The 25,584-nt window shown below is 36.7% G+C and overlaps 1 protein-coding gene and 1 long non-coding RNA gene across 2 annotated transcripts in view; one reads left to right on the forward strand and one right to left on the reverse strand.

Moving 5' to 3' along the window:
- The window catches only part of LOC141380027 (uncharacterized), a 118,490-nt gene that overhangs the window by 57,594 nt on the left and 35,312 nt on the right, over window positions 1–25,584 (reverse strand). The gene's annotated exons all lie outside the window — the stretch shown is intronic.
- adra2db (adrenergic, alpha-2D-, receptor b) lies at window positions 24,093–25,340 on the forward strand. Its single transcript, NM_194365.1, is given in 1 exon segment — window positions 24,093–25,340. A coding segment is annotated over 1 exon segment (1,248 nt).

Here is a 25,584-nt window from a genome sequence, read left to right on the forward strand (position 1 = left end):
TCCCCATCCACTGAATTGGCTCTATCACTGTATCTGCACTCCACTGTCGCATCATCCAAGTGGCTGCAGCACCTCTAGAGGTGGTGTGGAGAGACCCCCCTCATGATTGTAAAGTGGGTGTGTGGCCATACATGAAAAATGCGCTATATAAATACACATTACATGTGAATCTCAATCTTAACAATCCTTATAAAAGTATGTTCTATATAGTATAAATACGAGTAGTATAGGTGCTTCTCAACTCTCCTTTCTTGTTTCCTACATACCAACTAAAAGCTCACCTTCCTTACACACTACTTTTATTTATTTATTTTTTTTTTTCAATTTTGCTTAGTCATAGTCAGTTTTAATGTGATCGTAAGCCCTGGTCAGATCACACAATTTTTATTGTCAGTTATGTAAGTCACTATGTCAGATTATGCAATTTTTTTTCTTTTCTTGATAACATCTTGACTTGTCATGGGTGACAAATGGGCCAGACTACATGTTCCTTCAGGATCAGTGTGACGTCTGTGATCATCCTGTGACGTCTACGACAAGCGTTATTTGCCAAAGCAGTTAAGTGTTGCTATTTCAATCTCAATAAACACTGATGCTTACAGACAACGAATAACTGCATTATTTTAAAGCATTCCTTATCACATGGATAGGATCAAACTTATGATTCCTTTTATTATTAAGAAATTTTCTTTGAAATCTAAATGTATATTTTCCCGCCATGTTTTTTTTATTACACAATCATTCGCTTGAGCTTGCCACAAGTGAGAGGGAGAAAATCAAAGCACATAAGCAGCAGCAAGGAAAAACCAGATGCTTAGGACATAATCTTTAAAATAATGACATAGGAAAAAAATTGCAAATGTATAACTAAGATTTGTGATACAACAATTACAGTGAAGCGTTTTTTATCAATCCTTATTTTCTCAGAGCAAAACAAATCATCCACTCATATAGTGTATAATAGTGGACGGGCACAAAAAAAAAAATATAATTTACCCAATTCACCTGTACCACATGTCTTTGGACTGTGGGGGAAACCGGAGCACCCGGAGGAAACTCCACACAGAAATGCAGAGGTTCGAACCAGCTACCTTCTTGCTGTGAGGCGACAGCACTACCTACTGCGCCACTGCGTCACCTATTTATATATTTTTCTTGGAAAAAAAAATATTTTTGAACCATTTCGTTTGCTATAATTTGTAACTTAATTTCAATGTGAGTTTTTTTGGTCTGTAATAATCAATAATAATGAATAACATTTGAGATGATGCACTTCAAAACAAGTCTGCTATATGTGCCAAAACATGAATTGCTTTGCTTCTCAACTCTCCTTTCTTGTTTCCTACATACCAACTAAAAGCTCACCTTCCTTACACACTACTTTTATTTATTTATTTTTTTTTTTCAATTTTGCTTAGTCATAGTCAGTTTTAATGTGATCGTAAGCCCTGGTCAGATCACACAATTTTTATTGTCAGTTATGTAAGTCACTATGTCAGATTATGCAATTTTTTTTCTTTTCTTGATAACATCTTGACTTGTCATGGGTGACAAATGGGCCAGACTACATGTTCCTTCAGGATCAGTGTGACGTCTGTGATCATCCTGTGACGTCTACGACAAGCGTTATTTGCCAAAGCAGTTAAGTGTTGCTATTTCAATCTCAATAAACACTGATGCTTACAGACAACGAATAACTGCATTATTTTAAAGCATTCCTTATCACATGGATAGGATCAAACTTATGATTCCTTTTATTATTAAGAAATTTTCTTTGAAATCTAAATGTATATTTTCCCGCCATGTTTTTTTTATTACACAATCATTCGCTTGAGCTTGCCACAAGTGAGAGGGAGAAAATCAAAGCACATAAGCAGCAGCAAGGAAAAACCAGATGCTTAGGACATAATCTTTAAAATAATGACATAGGAAAAAAATTGCAAATGTATAACTAAGATTTGTGATACAACAATTACAGAGAAGCGTTTTTTATCAATCCTTATTTTCTCAGAGCAAAACAAATCATCCACTCATATAGTGTATAATAGTGGACGGGCACAAAAAAAAAATATAATTTACCCAATTCACCTGTACCACATGTCTTTGGACTGTGGGGGAAACCGGAGCACCCGGAGGAAACTCCACACAGAAATGCAGAGGTTCGAACCAGCTACCTTCTTGCTGTGAGGCGACAGCACTACCTACTGCGCCACTGCGTCACCTATTTATATATTTTTCTTGGAAAAAAAAATATTTTTGAACCATTTCGTTTGCTATAATTTGTAACTTAATTTCAATGTGAGTTTTTTTGGTCTGTAATAATCAATAATAATGAATAACATTTGAGATGATGCACTTCAAAACAAGTCTGCTATATGTGCCAAAACATGAATTGCTTTGAGATTGTGTTGGCTTCTTAAAGGTTCAGGACACTCCGGAGAACTTTTTTTTCATATTAACAGATGTGTGTGTGTTGAGCATCAGTTAAGACAATGTTAGCACCTGTCAGCTTTAATTGTGGGGAAAACTGGATAATTTTGAGCTTTTGTCAGCTAACTTCAGCTTCTGGGTTTAAAATAATTTTTGGGGCGGGATCAAAATCGGCGACGTAGCGCAGTACTGCAAGTGCAATGATGACGCGTCGGTTTCTCATTATTATTCATAGCGGAGTTTTCTTATCCTATGAGAAGAGCCGGCTGCTTAATTATTCTTGAGACCTGCCAGACCTGCCAGTGTCAAGCCCGAGCTGAGAGACACGGAAACCACGGCACAGTATTTAGCCGTTCATGAAGGCTCATATGCGTTTGTTTCCATCATCCATGGGGTTTATTGCATGTTTTCACCCGCGATCTTGTCAGGGCCGATCATACAGCAAAGCTGTGTGTGTGCTGCTAGCATTTTTGTCGGGAGAGCAGCACAAGAATTAGAGAATGGCGGACGCTGTCTTTTATCAGGAGTTCGTTCACATTCAGACACATCGCCGTGCTGCTGTGTTTGCCTAAATCCTCCAGATTACCAGCAGGGTTAATGGTTAAAATAGACATGTCAGGAGACCTGCTGCACTGAGTCTGCTGGATACGGGGATTGAGGGAGAAGTCCTCATTTATAGTGTTTACATGAACACACATCTTTATAATGATATAAATTGTGGTTGTCTGTACATGAAATTACGAATAACAAATGAAGCAGGGCATTAAATCACTGTTCATTAACCAAAAGTGGGGGTGTCATGGCCCTTTAAATAGAATAATAAACTAGCCTACATAAAATCAAGGTGGAATATTCACAGTTTCAGAGCAGCTGATAGTAAACTGTTTTCACTATTAATGACAAATTTGAATAAGCAGGACATTCTTTTATAATGTATTCACAGCACTGAACTTGTTCCCAGATTACCTCAGAAGAACAAACTCTGCTGAAAGGATGAGAGAAGTCAGAAACTTGTTGTGAGAATGATGATGTCTGCACACTTGTGCCAGTCAGTCAGATAACATTTTTTTAAAACACCCTAATATTTTAGAAAAGGTAGTTGAAGTTTGCATAAACAATGATTTATCTTATCCACCTGTGACCAACCCATAAGTAAATATGAAGCCTATTTGTTTGATTACCCGACCGGCACATTACCGACAGCACCCACTGATAACCCAGACATTATGTGCTCCTATCACCCAGTGTCACCCACATGACAAAACTTGTCGTAAAGATCGGGGAAAAAATTAAACACAGACGTTCTGCGATGGTGTCATGAGGCATCGCAGGCATGGTATTGGTTGTAGTGAACTATGCCACATTACACAAGAAGAAACAATTGAATCTTGTGTCATGGTGCACATTTGTCATTTATGAATCCCTACAACACACTACGTCAAGGAAATAGTGAAAAATGAATGTGATTTAACCGGGGCTTTAAAAAGTTTGACAGAAAGCCCCTTGTATAAGGTAATGATGTAATTTAAAAGAGAATTTCAAAACTTCGCCAGTGCCTGATAATATTAGATGAGCATTTCATATATTTAACTCAGCCATAACTCTCTCGGCTCGACAATTCAAAAGAAATCAGAGATGTAAACATTTCTTTTTCATCCACATGTGCCTAGCTGAATCCACATCATCCAATTAGCACCCACATACATTCAGAGCGTCAGTTTAAGTAGCGTCTTCATTTAGCAGCACGCTTATTGAAAATCTGACAGATGCTTTAGCGGCTTTCAGATATCTGAGGGTTGCAAGGGTTTCGCTTGTCAAACGTTCTATCGTCTTGTGTTTCTCTATCATCTCGCTCCCACTTCCGCTGACTGTGCAGATGTTTGCCAGAAAGCTCTCCACTGCAGTGTCTTAACGCTTTGAACTGTAGGATTCATTTAAACGACTGTGATTGAGACATCCCTGCCAAAAGCTTTTCAATTGCTTTCAATAGCATGCAAGTGTCAGCTTTATTAGCGCTTTCATGAAATCGAACGCCCTGGGTTATATAAATCAAACACTTGATAATTGACTGAGCTTGGTAGGAAAGGGAGTCTGGTAATGTCATAATTTCCCATCTCTAATGAATAAGGACTAAAGGTCAAGAGAAAAAGGAAAGGTCGTGAGAAGAAAAAAAGGGAAATCTTTCATCATGCGCTTGCAGAGTTGCTTATGGAGACATTGCAACACAAAACCACCATCCATAAGTCTTGATTCGTATTCATGGAGGTGGATGAACTTCAAAAGGAGACTTGTGTTGACTTTGTGTTTCCTACTGAATGATGATCAACAAACTGTACGATACAAAGAGTACAGTCAACAGAATAAAGCAAACAAACTGATTAATTATTGTTTACTGTAAGTCTCCATGTTTGAACCGAAGAGGATTAAGCATCTCGTTTGTAATTGGCTTATTGGAGTCTGAAGAGACATTCTCTAATGTGGAAATTTCTAATCCGCTTGTTTCCATGAAATTATACACAAGTGTCTTTTTGTGTAGAACAGCGGTAGATGTAAAGTTTTGTTTATGATTATGTAACACTTAGTCAACTCCGGTCTGGTCAACCCTAAGGATGTGATAATGGTAAATGAAAGGAATAATTTTGGTAATTTTTGAAGTGGTTAGCATTAGCACCTCACAGCATGAGGGTCGCTGGTTTGAGTCCCAGCAGTTTGCATGTTCTCCCTGTGTTTGTTTGAGTTTGTTTGTTTGTGACCGATGCTAGAGGTCATGCTCTTTAGCTTCCTTGTCAGAGCAATCAACTTCCATGTTGAGAGGAACCGCTTCGATCCCAGTTCGGAGTGGGTTAGGTGGTGTAGGACCGGCAGGTTACAATGGTGCCGTGACCCAGATGAGAGTAAGGTTTAGGGGGGTGAGTGTAACAGAGGTCAGCTAGTGAAGTGCTGTGCAGGTAAATCTCACTCCTTTGAACCCAAAAAGGTGCTCCAGCGGCAGACGCTATAAGCCATGGGCTGTCTCCTAAATCAAATACTACTCAGTAGGTACTGCATTTACAGTATGTCAGTAGTATGAATGGAACTCAAATGTACAACAATCAGCATTTTGTTATCATTACGTGACCTACCCACGTTAGTTGCGACGCATCACTCCCATTCATAAATTCTCTTAAAGCGTACTATATAGCATAAAAGCATGTGATTGCCTTTAGCCTCCTTGTAGGGACAACGAACTCATGTGAAGAGTCACAGGTTTGATCCCACCTTGGAGTGGGTTGGGTAGTGTAGGACCAGCGGGTTACACTGGGTTGCGGCTGGAAGGGCATGTGCTGCTTAAAACATATGTCTGAATAATTGGCAATACATTCCACTGTGGCAACCTCTGTTAAATAATGGCCCATTTCCACTGAGTGTACGGTAAGGTATGGTTCGGTACAGTACGCTCTTATTGCCGTTTCCACTAGAGGTGTGAACCTATACTGGTCTCACGGTTCAGTTACGATTATCATGACATCAATTCAGTTCAATTCGATATCTCGGTGCATCACAGTGCAATGACAATGCTTTCTATACACATGTTGTATTTTGGGGGGTGGCTATAACAAGCTGTCTGTATAAGCACACACACACAGCACCACACTGTCTATCACACACATACACAAACATAGACAGCACCAAATAAACACACACACACACACACACAGACCGCTCCCACGCTTTTCGAAACTTTATTCCCACGCCACATGAAATCTGGTTGGGTCGGGAATGCAGACCTATATCCAGAAGTATCGTTGTAGCAGCCGAGAGGAAAAGAGAGGGGAGGAAAAGTCACGCCAGCAGGTGAAATGGGCCACAGTGAGAGGGAGAGAAATGGAGTTCATTTTCAGAAATCACACACAAATTGAAATTGTGCACAGTGTTGTAAAAACCCACGCTCACCTCCCTCGCGACAGACTGCATATGAGGTAAATGATGTCAGTACATAATAACCGGTTTTGATTATTACTGAACCGATACCGAATTGTCTGCATCTGCATCGCAGGGCACAGAAGAAACAATTAATTAAATACACAGCCAAGACATTACACCGTAATAATATATACATATAATAATAAGCCATGGTCGACCCGAGCTCAAACAAACCTTGTCGTCATCTTGATGAACAGCCACAAAGCCAAGATCGAAGAAAAGCAGATTCTCCCCTGTGCCCCGTAGTTTTTCATGAGCCAGTCTAAAGAGTGAGCGATTTCGATTACTTGTTTGCACTCACGCGTGCATCTTTATTTGAAATAACAAACATCTTGAGTTGATCATAATAACGTGTGGTTAATTACTGACGTGCTTTTAAAACCCGACCCTGTCAGAAACTGACAAAAGCGAGAGTGAAAAAACAAAGGAGAAGGCAGAAAAAAACAAAGGAGCAAATAGTTTTTTCAGCAAACATGAACAAACTGCTTTGTTTAATTATTATCATCACCTTTTGAACTATTATGAACTATTATGACGGAATTACTCTCTAACAAGAGGTTATATGTGTTGCTAAAGATTAAAGACAGAGATGAGAGACTGTGGGCTATATTTCATGTTGTTTTTTTAACCTTAATAAAGACTAAATGTATGCTGTGTGTAGTTTTTCTGTAATTGGTAAGGGTCTTTGTTTATTTATTTATTTATCTATTTATTTATTTAAGTATTTATTTGTATAAAGCCTCTGTTTTGTGAGAAGTGCTTCTCATATGATATGTGAACGACCCGTATAGCTTTACTGTAGACTTTTTCTTGAGCTAATATGATGTTAACTGAAACTTTCTGTCATACACCATGCCAACCAAAAGAGCACCATTGGTACCCTTTTAGCAGTGGAAACGCAAGCCTGATAAAAGTGACCCTTACCGCCCCGTACTGTATCGTACTGTACCAGGCAGTGGAACCGGGCCATAAGGGACTAAGCTAAAAGAAAATAAATGAATGACAAATTATATTGGGAGTTCTCTTGCATAAACATACTTACACAAACATGAAAATACATGTACATGAATGTATTGTGAGCACTTCCCACATAACTATTAATAGCCATTTCCATCTACCTTATTTGAATAAGCAACACACAATGGAAGTAACAAAATTTGCATGAATTCTAAAAACACACACAAAAGCATATGCACTCAACTGAGTAGAATAACCAAGAGGAAAGGAGTGCATAAACTATGATTGATACACATGTGCGTTTAAAAATAGACATGTGATTTGGTCTCAACAGATGTTGTGATTAGACAATCTAGGGAAGACAACAATCTCAAATGTAAGTTTCATAATTTCTGCAAAAGACACCCGAGTGAAAGTTCATCTTCCAAATGCTTTTCATAATTGCTTCCTAGAACTGTTTTACACGATGATTTTTACAAACGTCAGGCATTCCCTCCAAAGCAAGATATAAACTGTATTTTAATCAGACATTTTAATCAATATTCCAAATTTGGGTAGAAGCATAGCTATACTTTTGCGACAGAAAAAAAAAAACATTTCTGTCACACTTTATATTAAGTTTCCTTAACTACTACACACTTACATTAAAATATAATTTCAATGTACTTAATGTATTCATAATGTATTGCTAAACATTGTTTGTGCTACTGAGGTGGGATACGGGTAAGGACAGGTATTTTGGTATGGTAAGGTTTAAGGGTGGGAAAGGTGTAATGCATTGTCAACAGTGGAATTATAAATGTACTTTACAGAAGTAATAACAGATGTATTTATATGCAGGTATTTAATCGATCTTAAGTACAATGAATTAACTTCAATGTAAGTACATATTATTTAAGATAACAATATAAAGCGGGACTTGCATTTCTCAGTAGATAGCTAGTAACTTTTCTGTTTTTTGAAGCAGATTTTATATCTGAGCAGTTAGTAGAGATGCCTTGAACACTGCTGATAGACTCTATCGGAGAATTACAAACATTTCCAAATCAAATGGTAGAAAGATGAATTCTGACATAAATGAAATCTCATCATCTGCAGCTTAATTTGGCAAACGCAGTTTCTTGTCTCCCCTGCTAATCTAGCTGTACGTTTATGCAATTTTCAGATGCTTTTTTAAAAAGTGACATACAGTGCACTGAATGCACACATTTAATCAGTTCTTTCTCTGCCTGAAATTCAACCCACAACCTACTATTTGAGATACCAATGAATTGTACAACATAAATTCACTATTTAACCTGCTTCGCCAATAATTATTCCATAAAATTCACTCAGGATCTTTGATGGGGTGTTCTGTGATCGTGCAGGTTTGCAGTGCTCTTCCCTAATAGAGCATGATGAACCACTTTCTGTCCAGGCCCTTGACATTTCTAAGCTGGATTATTGCAGCTCTCTTCCAGCTGGACTTCCATCATGTGCAATCAAACCTCTTCAAATTGTTCAAAATGCTGCAGCGTGACTGGGTCTTCAGCAAACTTAAGACAGCCCAAGTCTCTACTCTCTTTATCCCACTGCACATGGCTACCAGTTTCAGCCCTCATCAAGTGCAAGGCATTGATGCTTCTTTACACAAAAAACTCCTACCTTCACATCCCCTCCAGAAGCCGAGAGGCACAAAAACCTTCTTATGCACTGTTGTTGGCTGGTGAGATGATTTTACCATCCAAAATGCTACATCCTTGACAATTTCCAAGAGAACTCATATCTTTTAAGCACTAAGCACTTTATTAATTCCAACATTTACCCATGGCTGCAATTTACAACTTATTTTTAATACAATGTCTCACTGGCACTTCTTTTGATTATTTGCCTTTTTATAGTGAATTGATTGTATTTGTAAGTTACCTTGGATTGAGGTATCTGCTTAAAGAATGATTGTTGTGAATAAACAATGCTTATTATAATGTTAAATGCTAAAAATAACTTATCAAATAAATAAATAGAAAATGAATAACACATTTTAGTTTGTTTAGCATCCCAGGCTCATTCTGAAAACGTAGCCCTATATACATTTCTAAAGAGCGCCAAAAATGTCCCAGGAGGACCGATTGACCAGCACCCACCCACTTCCCTAAATTCACCTGACAGTGTTTTGAAAAGCAATGCAGAAAAAGAAAACATTTTCACATTTTACCACATTCTCACTCTGTTATTTGCTTGTTTATTTTATTTTTTTGACTTTTGTTTTACCTACTTTCTGGAACTGTTCTTAGTTTGACTCAAACCCCATTATCATGTTCAATTCCTCTCTGTTTTGAAGCCCGCTGATGTACGCTGCAAGCCACTGGACAATCTGATAAGTGCAGGAAAGCAGTCTACTGAGGTAAATGGTCAGCTGCTAGTGCGAAAAGCAACAGCATCATACTGCCCTGTAGCGTTTGTTTTCAAGGTGAAATGCAGCCATACATACTTCTGGCTACATAATTCACAATCTCCAAAATTGTATATAGGGTTACGTTTTCAGAATGCGCCATTGTAATAGTATGTTGATATAATCCCAACTGAATGGATTATTGAGTAGGCAGTGGGGCTTTTTTTTGTGCAGCTTTCCCCACATAGCAAACTAACGGTAAGAGGGGTGTAGTTAGGTTTGTTGAGGCTGAATCTGTCAAACTGACATCAACAAGGACCCCCAATCTATATGCAGAAACAAACATCAGACTTTAATTGAAGATTAGCAAACCTAAAAAAATTGTTGTTGATTTACTTGCACAGATTAAATATTTAGCTGCTTATAATGTATTTTAAATAAAAAGTAGCTAAGATAGCTAGCAAGCTAACATGGTAAATTAGATTAGAAATTAAATTCAGTTTTAGAAGTTCTAGAGTAGCACAGCAATTTATCAGTTTTATTATTATGTCTTGTATTAAAATGACACTGTAATAATTTCTGGTATTTTATGTTTTTTTAAAATAACGGCTGTTAAATTAACAATTTACTGTAAAATAATGGATGTTAAATAACTTAAATTTCTGGTATTTCTTTTTAATTCAACTTCTGTTATTTTACGTTTTTCTTCTGTTACCACAGCTGCTGAAAAAAAAGTAAAATAACAGATTTTTTTTACAGTGTAGGCGAACAATATCCCCTTCCACACAATGATTGCACAATGATTGTAGTAAATACCTGAAAAATTATCCCCCCCCCAAAAAAAAAAGTTATTGGACAATTGGCTTCTAAGCTGGCTAGGTGTGTGTTATTCCCTCATTATCCCAATTACAAAGAGCAGATAACAGTTTCAGTTCATTTCAAGCAGGCCCGGATTGGCTAATCAGGAGGACCTGGAGTGTTTCGGTGGGCCGGCCCGTTTTTTGGTCGCGAGGGCCGCTTGCACTCTCAGCAGTCGCACTTTTTTTTTTCTCATTTATTTATTTATTTGACCATAGCCTCACTCTTTTTATTCATTATTTTGTCACAGCTCCGCTCTTCTTATTTATTGTCTCGTAGCCCCATGAGCAAAATGCAGCCTGCAGGGTAATGATGATGTAACTATCATTCCGGCCACACAAGGGTAACAGCACCATTGTGTTCCAGTAGTCAGCACAATGCATTACACTGTCGTCGATCCGTGTTCGATGCTCACCTGAGTTTTTTTTTTTTTTTTTCATTTTTATTGTTAAGAAGTTCTGAAGCAGCTGTTTTCTTAAAGACATGATAGTGTAATTAGAAACTGAATTTGAAATGACCTTATTTTAATATAGTCAGTCGTGAACTGAGGTGGGCCGGTCTAATGCTTGAAACTCCAGGGCTGAAAAGGAGTCCCACTCCGGCCCGATTTCAAGTGTGCTATTTGCATTTGGAAACTGTTACTGTCAACTCTTAAGATGAGATCCAAAGATCAGTCCATCAGTCAAGCAAGTCATCATTAGGCTGAAAAAACTAAACAAACCCATCAGAGAGATAGCAAAAACATTAGACATGGCCAAAACAACTATTTGTAACATTCTTAAAAAGAGCAAACGCAACACCAAAAGACCCGGAAGACCATGAAAACCAATGGGACTGTGGTGGATGACCAATTTTTTTTCCATGGTGAAGAAAACACCCTTCACAACAGATGGCCAGATCAAGAACACTGACCTGACCTGAATCCAATTGAGCATGTATTTTTACTTGCTGAAGACAAAACTGAAGAAAAAATGCCCCAAGAACAAGCAGGAATTGAAGACGGTTGCTGTAGAGGCCTGGCAGACCACCACAAGGAGATAATCCCACTGTCTGGTGATGTCTTCCAGACTTCAAGCTGTAATTGACTGCAAAGGATTTGCAACCAAGTATTAAAAAGTGAAAGTTTGCTTTACAGTATGATTATTATTCTGTCCAAGTATTTTTGGACCCTTAACAAGTGGGTGGCACATATGCAAACTCTTTTAATTCCTAGTGTTCACCTGATTTGTATGTAAATACACTCAAATTAAAGCTGACAGTCTGCTGTTAAAGCACATCTTGTTCGTTTCATATAAAATCTATTGTGTTGGTGTATCGAGCCAAACATGTTAGAATTGTGTTGATGTGTCAATATGTATGGACCTAACTCTACATTTTAATAAAATACTTATATAATTTACTAATGTTATGATAATGCAACTGAAAACATTGTTTGCTAATGCAGAGGTGTGAGATCAGGTTTAGTTTTTCCTTTTGCCTTCTCAGTTTCCCTTTAAATCAAACAACCTGGATGTGTAAGTGAAACATGAACAAAAGAAAGCTTCTGTGGATCTGAATCACGAACAGAGAAGGCCCCAGGGTTTCCCTTGAAGCTGCAGCGGCCTGGGAATTTGTCGCAGGGGCTGCATTTTGACCTTTAACACGAAGCTTTGACAGTCCTGATCATCCAGATTGTCTTCTCTTTTTCTTGCATCTCATTTAATAATTCAAGATAAGAAGAGTTGTTTTTCCTTTGTTGTGTTTCCCTGTTCAATTCTCACACTCACACCCCCACATTCACACCTCCAGTGAGAACGCCTCTAGCAATAAGAGCAATGTTATAATTACATTTACCTCTTTGCACAACAACTTGAATGGCCATATATGCCTGCAAGTTATACTGAGAAATGAAGAAGCCATTATAGATAAAAAATACGGTGTGGGTCATTAACTGAATTACTTTGGATATTAAACAGCTGTTGCATTCACATTTTCCAGCTTTTTCTTTGACTCCCCATATACTAATGGCAACTAGTGAATGCAAATGTTTATCAGAAGCTCCTTCGGCAACACTCGGGTCCTTCTTCGCATTCATCACTCAATCAACCAGTCATTTTTATGCAGGGCAATGAGCCTCCTGTCGCACACCAAAATGGGCACACTGTAAAACAAATGCTGGCTTCCGCACAAATTATTTGTGTTTGGACAACATAAAGGAATTAAGTTAACATTAGATTTTACAAATTTAAGTGGATTAAACATAAAAATTAAGTTTCAGCTTTGTAGGATTCCATTCTATCAGCCCAACGATGGATTCCAATGAGTGGTCGAAGCTTAGATGTATGCAGGTCTTTTCTTGTTTATTAGAATTTATTTATTTCCAGCTTCAAATTTAAACTGACTCTAATTTTCTAGTGTTTTCTACTTAGTAACGGATCACATTTATCAAAAAAGATACTAAATTTGGATGGTTGATTATTTTAGATAGACTACTTTGAGTTGTTTGTTTATTGCAGAGCAGTGTCGTACTGTCTATGTGTGGCCAATTCACATGCCTGCAGCGCTTGGGCTCAGTACAACAATTGGCCTGCAACGAACGAACAACTTAAAGTATAGTCAAATATCCAAATTTATCAAGTTGATGAATGTGATCCATTACTAATTAGAAACACAGTCTAAGTTTAATCATCACTTGAAAATTGGAGTCAGAATGAATTAGGTGCCAAAGTAAATAAATAAATAAATAAATAAATAAATAAATAAAAAAAGATAATTATTTTCTGAAGTGCTAGAAGGCTTGCATGCATTTAACCTTCAACCATTCATTCAATTCCACTGTTGAGCTGATAGAATAACACTCTACAGCTTATTTTAAAAAAGTAGCTTTCAAAAAGCAAACATCTATTTTTGAGTGTAAAGCAGCTCCTTAAAGCTGAAAACATTAAAATAATGCAATGACCAGTCCAGAGTGCTGATCTAAACCTGACTAAAATCTCTGAAATATCCTTGTTGACAAAAATATGTCTAAAAATAGACTGAACTGAAACTGAACATCAGATCAAGCTTAAAGCATATTTAGAGACTAGATATGTCTGTGAGAGAATAATGATGTCATGAGAGACTAGTGATGGAGACACATATACCATGAAATCCTTGCTAGCCATGATAGCTCTTCCCCTAAAGCACCACAGCTTGAAAAATCCCAAACAGCATGTGACATTACTCCTCTACTGAACCTTGACGGCCAAATTGAACAACAGAAGAACACAGACAAGATGCCACATAGATACATAGTGGATTACACATGGGCTAAATGAGTATTTAATGCATTCTGGGGGCAAGACATCTGCGATGTGTTTATACCATCACAACGCCAAGGTCTCAATTCACTGAGTCTGAAAGGACAAGTTCTTTCTCAAAGAATATTGGCAGTTCTCAGACTTTTTTAATTTCATCCAAACTTTGGTAATTGCTTTGGCTGAAATCATTAAAGAAATCATTGGTTTATTGCCATGCTTAAAATGAATGTCTATTGAAGGAATTTATTTTGATGGTCAGCTTTAGACATTTTATGATTATGTTGACAATTTAAATAAATTTGCTATGATTTTTTGAAAAGATCATTGCAGATTTACAGAATGTATTAAGCAGATAAAAAGTCAGTTGTACTAATAAGGATTTGTTTGTTTGTTTGTTTTAATTTATTATCCACCTGGAAAATTGTCTTTTGCTCTAACGCAGCAAATAAATAATGACATATGACAGCATAAAATCAAAACCATCCCAATTACACACATTACTCTAGAGCAGGGGTGGGCAAACTCGGTCCTAGAGGGCTGGTGTCATGCATAGTTTAGCTCCAACACTAATCAAACACACCTGAACAAGCTAATCAGTGTCTTCAGGATCACTAGAAGTCTATATACAGGTGTGTTTGATCAGAGGTAAAGCTAAACTGAGGGTTAAAACATTCACACTTGACACAAAATAAGTTAAACACTTAGTGAACTAATTATTTCATTTAGTATAGAATGAAAAACTTTTTGAGCACATGTTTTTGTTTACCACACTCTCAGAAATAGAGGTACACAAGCTGTCACTGTCGTGGAACCTTTTCAAAAGGTACAAATTTGTACCTTATAAGTACAAAAGTGTTCCTCTTAAAATTTCTAGGTACTAATATATACTTTTGAGGTACAAATATGGTCTCTTTACGTACAAATGTGTACCTTTTGAAAAAGTACCACCTCAGTGACAGCTTGTGTACCTTTATTTCTGAGAGTGTTTAGTAAATCTATAACATCTGCCTGACTTTAAAAGATCAAACTGGCAGCAAAGAGGATGGGAGCCTGCAAGGATAACTCGTCAAATTCATCTCTGTGCTTTCTGTGTTGTTGTGTTGTGTAAGGTACTTAAACTTAAATCTGTTAAATCGTGTCATGGAATATTTCTGCTGCATAAAACTAAAGGATATTGATTGATTGATTGATTGATTGATTGATTGATTGATTGACCAAGTTCAGTGTAACCATCAATGAGTATAATATGTGGCTTTTTGATTTCCAAATTTTTGAAATCTATTGCAACTTTATTTCCTAGTTCTGAAATTAATGGGACTCAATTCAGAAAATTGATTCCTTGTTGTTGCATTTATTTTTCAATTCTTTATATCCCCGTTAGTAGTAAATATGCTAAAAGGGAGTTCAATCAAGCACATAATGTTTATTGCGTGCATGCTTTGCTTAATTAATAAGTGAAAAACTAATATGAAAAATTGTCAAAGAGCCCAGCAAACTGTAATACTGACACTAAAATAATCATACCATCACAACACTGAAAAAAGCATGCAGTCTTTCTGTCAATCAGATGTGCGTGGATGTTTTGTTAAAACAATGCCAGGATCTAAGCACTATATCAGCTAAGAAAAAAATTAAATAAAGTATAGTGTTTAATAATAAAAGAAGATAAAATCTTCTTGTCATCCATATATTTTCATGTATTCAGGTCAAAACCTTTGCTGCTCTCTCACTCAATGACAAACACACACAGACACACAAATTGTGATGTACTCAGAAACTACGTGCAAAACAATCATATAATAAATATGTCAATATATCAAATAATAATTTATTTGTCAAAATACATTTTAACAATTTGAGTTGAAGCCTTCAACTAAATCTTAACTAAATCTTAGAGGTCTACAGTTGTCTTCAATCTACCAGAAAAGATAAAAGTTTTTTTCACCTTAGTTGTATTGTGGATGTCGTGTTGTGTTGATGAAATATGGGCAAAAATATAATTGAACTCAACAGAGATTGCACTTTGAAGCTGTACTGTATGTAAAAACATGGCCAGGAATTATTACCAACCTCTTCATACAGATGATGTTTAATAAAGTAGCTGTTCTTTTACTTCAGAAAACTAACAGTAAGAGCTGACATAAACTTGCTTTCAACATATTCAGCAGTCTACATGTGTTTGTTGCCACATTACAAACATATGTGACACATTTCAAAATATACACAACACGTTTAAGACAATATACAATTAAACAGAACTAATGCTTTTTCGGGGTGGTGCTGAATAAATTTATAATCTGTATGTCCAGCGTTTTGTGTTGAAAAGCTGTAAATCAATCTCTGGTGGAACAATGCAATGCATTGGTGTTTGTCAACTACAAAAAAAATGTTCTGCTATATACAATTTTGGAGAGGACCAAATACGCTCCAGAAGTTTTTTTTTTTCTTTGTTTATTTTTGCAATTTTTGTTTTTGCAAATCCACCAGAGGTCATTGTGTATGCTTTTTGAGATCTCAAATTTCTCTCACGAGTGCCGTTCGCGCCTACTCTTCTCATGTAAATCCACCAGAGGCCGCTGTTAATTGAATGACTGATGGACTGACCCACCCTCTTCCTTCCCTAAACCCAACCAATAGTGTTTTTCAAAAACACCAATTGACCAGATCCTCTCTGCATCTCAAGTCCACCGACGCTCATACGGAACTAACTGGATAAACTGGTAGGCTAACAGTGGGAAAGCCATCCATATGGAGGTAAGCAGTCAGCTGGTAAGTGCGAAAAGAAAAGGCTTCATACCGCCCTGTAGCATTTGTTTTAAAGACTAAATGCAGCCATGCGCACCTCTGGCTACATTATTCCCAATCTCCAGAAATGTATATAGGGCTACGTTTTCAGAATGAGCCTATGTTAGTCACCTAGCAACACATAGAAAACAACCTGCAAAGACATGTTGTGGTGTGAAAATGATTTTTTTTTGAATATTTTAATAGTTTTCTCATGTATTTGTTGACAAACTGATCTTCTGCACATCTTTGCTCTTAAGGGACTAGACCTTTCTTGGAAGCTGCTTTTGTAGAAATTCATAATTACAATCACCTGTTCACATCACCTGTTTCGAATAACATCATTACTTAACCAGTTTACCTGATTATTAGTCCTAAATTTCTCCTGTGCCAACTTTTTTAAAAAATATGTTGCTGCTATAGAATGACAGGAAAGGATGTATATTTGCAAATGAAATGAGGTTGACAAAACATGAAATATTTTGTGTTGAGATTGTCTGCAATGAAGTAAATTTGGAAATCACAATTTTGTATTTGCGTTTTCCATACTGTTCCAACTTATTCAGATTTGAATTTGTGTTTAACCTAAGCCTCTGATGAAGCAAAATAAAATATATCTGTATCACATTTATTCATTCGCTCATGCCATTTCTTAAAAAGATTTATAGACTGTTGCTAAAACATAAAAACAGCAATGAAAAAAGCCAGCAATCTCAACAGTACTTCACAGGTTGACAATTTGTTCAAACGAAGAGCTAAATCATGCTTTGCTGAAAATGCTGTATATTTTCCCTCTTTGAAGCTTTAGAAAAGCGGGCTCATTAGCCGACGGGCAGAAACCAAAGACAACAACAGCGGAAACCTGTTGAAGGCTAAAAATTATTGTTGGATCGGTATTCTGTATGTGTGACGATAGCGTCATTGACAGCTGTGATGTTCGCAAAGCCATCATGTCATTACACACACAGAGGGAGTTCAGCATCCCTGAGTTCATACACCACCACAACCCGCTGACCCTGGGGATATTCCTCAAGAAAGTCTGTGCTTGATCGCAAGCCTGAATGCAGACAAATATAAAAAAGCAGGAGCAATGACCCAAAAGTTAGACCGAGTCATGGTTAAAATTATTGCCTTTAAGCAAACGATTTGAGCAAAAAAAAAAAAAAAAAAGGTTGTGAAAGTCATTTTTTTACTGGTTATAACTTTTCTTTCAAAGGGTTTTTTCTTCAATACACATTGGTCAAATGTATTGGCATGCCAGAACACAACATTTGAAGGTAGTGTTCGACAGCTGTTCAGATGATTTAAAAAAAAAAAAATTGTTAAAAAAAAGCTTGTATAACCCTAAGACTAATTTCTGCAATTTCCTAACTACAATCTACCCATGTTTGCCACTCAAACTCCACATGAATATGTTGAAGACATGTATTCTCATTGGGTCTGATTCAGAGCATCTCCATTAGATTACAGTTGAATTCAGAATTATTGAGAGGGTGCTCATGAGCTGTCGCTCCTCCTCCTGTAAGCTGTTTTAATGCGTACACCAACCCCACCCCTAACCCTACCCCCAGTGACATCACTCGTAGAAGAAGTGCAAAAAAGGTGGAGCTCAAGCTTAAGCTCCCCCTCTCTGGAGCTCACCTCTCCTCAAATGGCTCTGCAGCGAGCACCACTTGGAATTATTAGCCCCCTTGAATTATTAGCCAGCAATTTCTGTTTAACTGAGAGCAGATTTTTTTCCCACACATTTCTAAACATAATAGTTTTAATTTTTTTTTAAATAATAAAATTTTTTTCTAATAACTGATTTGTTTTATCTTTGCCATCATGACAGTAAATAATATTTGACTAGATATTTTTTCAAGACACTTCTATACAGCCTAAAGTGACATTTAAAGGCTTAACTAGGTTAATTGGATTAACTAGTAAGGTTAGGATGATTAGGCAAGTTATTGTATGGTTTGTTCTGCAGACTATTGAAAAAAAAATATATATATAGCTTGAAGGGGCGAATAATTTTGACCTTAAAATGGTTGTTAAAAAATTAAAAACATCTTTTATTCTAGCTGAAATAAAACAAATAAGATTTTCTCCAGAAGGAAAAAAATATTATCAGACATGCTGTGAAAATGTACTTGCTCTGCTAAACATCCTTTGGTAAACATTTAAAAAAAAAAAAAAACAAATTCAAAGGTGGCTTATAGTTCTGACTTCAACTGTACACTTTTAAAAATGATTGATCCAATGGTAGAAATTTAAATTTTCAACTTGACCTTTTTTATAAGAACTATAGTTTGTTTTTCGTCATTATGATGGATGAATGATGGAGTTTGGCCTTTCTGTTTCATATTCTCACTACTGTGAAACAGAGAGCCATTGCTGGACACCTTAAAAATAATAATATGCATAGAAATTTAGAGTTTCGGGTGCCAATAATTTTAACGATGTCTGTATGCTGGCACTACAGCAACCAGTCCCCAGTCTGACAGCAGAAGACCCCTAGTGCACTTCACTCATTAAAATGTGAACCTCCAGTATTCATTACTCAGCATTCAAACATGACTATATCAGCATTCAACATCGTTTTTTTAAGTCCTGTGGCTCAGATATTAATAATATATTATTGACCTTCTCCCTGAATTACAATTAAGAGGGCTCAACTGAATCAGTAATTGCATCTATCAGCACTAAGAAGCTAGAACACTCACCCTCGAAGAGCCATAAAGTGAGCAGCTGATTACCCAGCGAACACCTCGTGAGTTCACTGCTGAAATAATAGTCAATGCATGACAATATTTTTTCATGTGAGCTAAATAACAGCATACAAAGATGTTATTTAAACACAAACCGAAGTCAGACCTTACTGCCCTAATTAAATGATCATATTTTATTTTGGTAAAATAATCGTAATCTAGAGGCCTTTGCCTTTCATATGAGCCACTTCTGATACCAAATGATCAGCAAGTAGTCAAGTTATTATTTGCTGTTACTAAAACTTGGACAGACAACAAGACTTTTGTTAGGTAGTGGATATGTTACATGCTCTTAAAGGGATGGAAATAACTTTGAAAAAAAAATGCTCTCCAAAATATGAGCTATGACCCCCTGTAACTAACAAACGTTACAAATAGATAACTGTTACATAAAAAAAAAAACAATATCCAAATAAAAAGCCATCACCCTGATTACCCACCCCCACCCCCACATTGGATTGTGACCCCTGGGGTGATTAAATTACATTAACAACACAACAAGTGTCAAAAACTGTGCCTGTGCAGTCGAAACTGTTCATCCATGTTCTGACACCTTTTTGGCACTCATGTACATTTAAAATAAATACAGGTGACTGAATGTGGAGGGTTAGCTCTGAATGGTGGTATACAAGCATAAACTTAGCGTGCTCCAAACATTCTATTCACCCATCTCACTAGTTGAAGTTAATATTAAAATTGATCACATGAATAAATTAAAATAAAATCTTGCTCTTTCTGTATTGTCAATATGCTCTTTTATATAGGCATCATCATTGGGAACCACATTTGGATAACTACTTAAGAATACTAAGAATAATGGGGGTCGCAAGTCCCTGGCATCGTTATTTTGGAGGTCATGGGCTGAAAATCCCCTTGAGATCCTCCTAGCCCTCTAACTGCCTGCTCTACCAAATGGTTGACCATATTTTGACTGTTAAAGTCATTTAAAGAATGATTGTTTTAAATAATGGTTTACATTATACAACACTGATAGTTTACCAAAAAATAAAAAATAAACAAACATAATCCCCTTGCACTACTGCACTTGATTTTGGTTTTATTGTAAAAAAAAAACAAAAAAAAAACAAAAAAAAAACACAGAAAAACAAGAAAACATGTTAAATGAGAATCTGAAATATATATATATATTTTTTTTAATATTTAATTTTACATCCACAAAAAAAATCAGATTTAGTATTCAAAAATATTTTATTTTAATAATGTTTTTTTTTTTTTTTTAAATCCGTCTTACATTTCATACTTTCTGATTTTCATAGTATATGTATTAATTCCAGTACTTTTACCATAAACCGACATATCACAAATTTGGTAGAGGTTGATATTTTAGAAATTATGGGATGTGTTAAAAAAATTCATTGAGTATGTTAAATAGCGACATTAGGAGTTAAGGATTGCAATTCAAAAAATTGCTTTCTTGGCGGGGCAGTTAAAGGGTTAAAGGATGTAAAGTAGCTCTTTATAGTTGGAAGTCTATATATAGACTTCCAAATATAACGAGCTATAAATATATTCCACAATTTTCATATCGGTTCATCACTATAGCATAAATAAGCCATTATGTTCTCTCTATTTCAGTGCTAAATTTTAAGTCGTTGTCTATAAACATTTTACTTATTACTGTAATAATACCATTGTTACTTTTGGGGTCATGAGCTGAAAATCTCCTTGAGATCCTCTTAACAAATGTAAAGCAGCTCTTTAAGTTTGGAAATCTATATATAAACTTCCAAATATAATGAGCTATGAAAATCATCCAAAAATGTCATATCTGTTTATTACTAAAGCATAAATAAACCACACATTCACTCTATTTCAGTGCAAAATTTTCAGTCTTTGTCTAAACATTATAAATATTGCTTTTAAAATACTACTTATTTAAGTTTTAATGTTTAATAGTATTGTGCAGTTAATGTGTCAAACTCCAACCCATTCTCACCCCAAAGGCATCAAAATCTGAAGCATGGTCAAGTCTGTTGCACGTCTGCAACCTCAGTTGAAATGAAATGTTGACAGCTATTTGTGTTGTCTATGTACACTGGAAAAAAGGTAGACTCAACTTAAAATGGTAAGGCAACTTGCTGCACAGCTTTTTTTTTTTTTTTTTTGAGTAAACTCAACTTTAACCAAAATACTTTAGTTGACTTGGTTTAAGTTAAGTCAATTAAGAAAGCTGTGCAGCAAGTTGCCTTTAATACAATTTTAAGTTGATTCAACTTTTTATTCTTATAGTGTACAGTAGATCGCAATAGTGGAGCAGTGTGTTAGGCTTTGTTTTGGACCAGAGCTGTATTCATTTTCAATAACACGCTCATGTATGAAAACCCTGGACTGTTTCCTTCTCTCATTAAGTGGAAGGTGAGTGAAACTTTCAGTTTACATTATTTTTCAATTTGCATTTAAAAAGCAGTACTTACAGCATTCTTGAGGGAAGAAAACAACACACTAATCAAATCAATACAAATACATTTTCTTCCTCTCTCAGTGGAAACATCTGATCTGAGACTGCACTGAACATCTGGGATTCAGTATTGAAACATGGCTTGTCGGATGACGAAAAATGTAAGAAATATGATGACATAAAATCAAGAAATATTTAAGATTCTGCTCTGTTTCCTATCCACAATTGACTATCTGTTGAAGTGAATTAATTGCTGAGTTCCAATTTAAATATACACAATAGCACTTCCTATTTTCATAGCTTTAAGCTATTTACTGTGATAAATGCAGCACTGCATACTTTCATTTTGAAATTGAAAGTCATTTTGTCTCTGTCTTGACTGAATTAGAATGTATTCAATGTCATGGGTCATTAAGAATCTTTTTCTTTGCAGAATACCTAAATTATAGGTCAGCAAGGTTAGCTAACTTCTGGATTCTGCTTTTACACTTTAACATGCAGAAGTGTTTTCATTTGACTTGGGTTATTAATAGCAAAAGTCCATGGGGTGCTATTAGGTGGATACTGACATCCTAAATTCTACCTAATTTGCTATTTACAGCATACACTCAATGAATCGCTATGCACATTTGATTGCTATATTTACTAGTGGACTGACAGGCTTAATAACTGCTCAGCAAGTTAACAAGCAGGACTCCAAAAATAAACGATTGTCACTAAAGCTGCAGGGTAAAAAGAAGCTTCAACATTTCCCCATAGTGCAAACATTTGACATAATATACAGTATGTAGCTTTTATCAGTTCACACTGGAAAATATGTTAGTGGATAATTGGATTAGCTTGTTGTTATAAGATTACATACAGTTGAAGTCAGAAATATTAGCCCCCTTTAGATGTTTTATCTTTTTTAAATATTTCCCAAATTATGTTTAACAGATTCAGGAAATTTTCACTGTATGTCTAAAAATATTCTTTTCTTCTGGAAAAAAAAGTCTTCTTTGTTTTTATTTTGGCTAGAATAAAAGCAGCTTTATTTTTTTAAAAGCATTTTAAGGTCAAAAATTTAAGCCCTTTAAGCTAATTTTTTTTTTCGATAGTCTGCAGAACAAACCATCGTTATACAATAACTTGCCTAATTACCCTGACCTGCCTAGTTAACCTGATTAAGCCTTTAAATGTCACTTTAAGCTGTAGAAGTGTCTTGAAAAATATCTAGTCAAAAATTATTTACTGTCATCATGGCAAAAATAAAACAAATCAGTTATTAGAGATGAGTTAGTAAAACTATCATGTTTAGAAATGTGTTGAAAAGATGTGATCTCCGTTAAACATAAAGTGGGGGGGAAATTAACAGGGGGCTAATAATTCAGGGGGGTTAATAATTCTGAATTAAACTATTTATTAAAGGGCTTATTCTTTTATTTTTAAATGTACATGCAATATTAATATTAATATACATTACAGCTATTTTATTTTAAGATATTGGTTATTTTATTTATTGTTATTATTATTATTATTATTATTATTAGTAGTAGTAGTAGTAGTAGTAGTAGAAGTAGTAGTAGTAGTATGCTACGACATTTCTTAAGGTTTTATTTAAGATATAACTTTCTTCTCATTTGTTTTATCAGATATGCACATTATTGTTATGTTGTATTTCATTTTACTTTATCCCAATAATTTGTATAATACATTTCTGACAACCACTGCTGCCACATTCTTTTTACTGAGTAATATGTGTCAAAACTTTAATTAATATTGGGATATATAACAAGTCATGCATATTCATGACGTGTTAATGAAAGTTATAAAACCATGCTTCTACCTATGGATTTTACAATCTTTTATTGTTAATTATTCAAAAGCTTGTCTAATTTGGCAGTACAAACAGCACACCCTCGACTCTAAAGAAGAAAAAACGAGAGAGGGAGAGAGTCAGAGGAGGAGAGACACAAGCTCAAACACTCCCATATTTGTTCAGCGCGACACACAGGAGCTCAACGCTGCGCATCCCCGCCGCCTCTCCGCGCGCGCTCCTGCAAACAAAACATGACTTGGCTATGCGTGCTTCAACACTGCCCCGTCAAAACGGTAGCAGAAACAGATAAAAAACAACCAAATCAATGGGGAGTTTTAAAAGTTATTAGAGCACCATCTTTGGTATGATACGCCTGGCGTGGAGTGTGTGGAGGACTGCGCAGAGCTTCACGTTGGATGCTACAAGTTTGAAGGATGACAATACGCCTGAAAATGGGGTATCAGCGCCAAGGGAACCAAGAATGGATTTAAGTACCATCACCTTCCTCTTGCCGAACTCATCCGAGGATACTAACGGCACAAGCGCGCCAAGGCTGCCACCGCACTCACAGTGCGCGTCGGTGCTCATCGTTCTCGTGGTGACCGTGATTATTTTGGTGACCATCGTGGGGAACGTGTTGGTCGTGGTGGCCGTGTTTACCAGCCGCGCTCTGCGCGCCCCACAGAACCTCTTTCTGGTCTCTTTAGCGGCTGCTGATATTTTGGTTGCCACTTTGGTCATTCCGTTCTCCCTGGCCAACGAGGTGATGGGCTACTGGTACTTTGGAAGTACCTGGTGTGCTTTCTACCTGGCTTTGGACGTGCTTTTCTGCACGTCGTCCATTGTTCATCTCTGCGCCATAAGTTTGGACAGATACTGGTCGGTTACCAAAGCGGTCAGCTACAACCTGAAAAGAACTCCGCGGAGAATAAAGATCATGATCACGGTGGTGTGGGTCATTTCAGCGGTTATTTCCTTCCCACCACTTCTCATGACCAAGCACGATGAGCTTGAGTGTTTGCTAAACAACGAGACCTGGTACATCCTTTCCTCCTGTATCGTGTCGTTTTTTGCACCGGGTCTTATTATGATTTTGGTGTACTGCAGGATCTACAGGGTGGCCAAACAGCGCGCGTCCACTGTTTTCGTGGCCAAGAACGGAATGGAGAGGCAGCCGTCGCAATCCGAGACCTGCTTCGTGCGTAAAGGCAAGTCCGAGGTGGAGAGCCCCAGCAGCCACAGCTCAGGCAGCCGAGAGCGCAAAGGTGAACTCGACGACATCGACCTGGAGGAAAGCAGCGTCTCCAACAGGCACAGGAACTCGCGTTTCGCCAAGAGCAGGAAAGTGGAGGGCGCGCAATCGTGCCCAAAGCCCAACGGGCGGCTGTCGTGGGCTTGCAGCCGCGCGTCGGAGCTCGAGCAGGAGCCGAGGGCGCGTCAGCTGTCTTTGTCCAAATCCAAACTGGCACAGATGCGAGAGAAGCGCTTCACCTTCGTGCTGGCGGTGGTGATGGGGGTGTTCGTGCTCTGCTGGTTTCCTTTCTTCTTCACCTACAGCCTTCACGCCATATGCCGAAAAAGTTGCACAATACCGGACTCTCTGTTCAATCTCTTTTTCTGGATTGGTTACTGTAACAGCTCAGTGAACCCCATCATTTACACCATTTTCAACAGAGACTTTAGGAAAGCGTTCAAGAAGATAATGTGCCGACATTCTACACGCACGTAAATGCACACTCATGTATGTGGGTCAGTGACAAGTAAAAGCGTTACAGATGAGAAGATGAATATAATATAATGTTATATAATATAATATAATATAATATAATATAATATAATAAAATAAAATATAATATAATATAATATAATGTAATATAATATAATATTATATTTTATATTGCATAGCCATCAAGTTATACAAAATTATCAATGCAACGAAAATTAAATATACTCAGCGTTTTCAAACTGTTATA

Source organism: Danio rerio, chromosome 21, assembly GCF_049306965.1.
Source record: "Danio rerio strain Tuebingen ecotype United States chromosome 21, GRCz12tu, whole genome shotgun sequence".
Classification (NCBI taxonomy): Eukaryota; Metazoa; Chordata; class Actinopteri; order Cypriniformes; family Danionidae; genus Danio; species Danio rerio.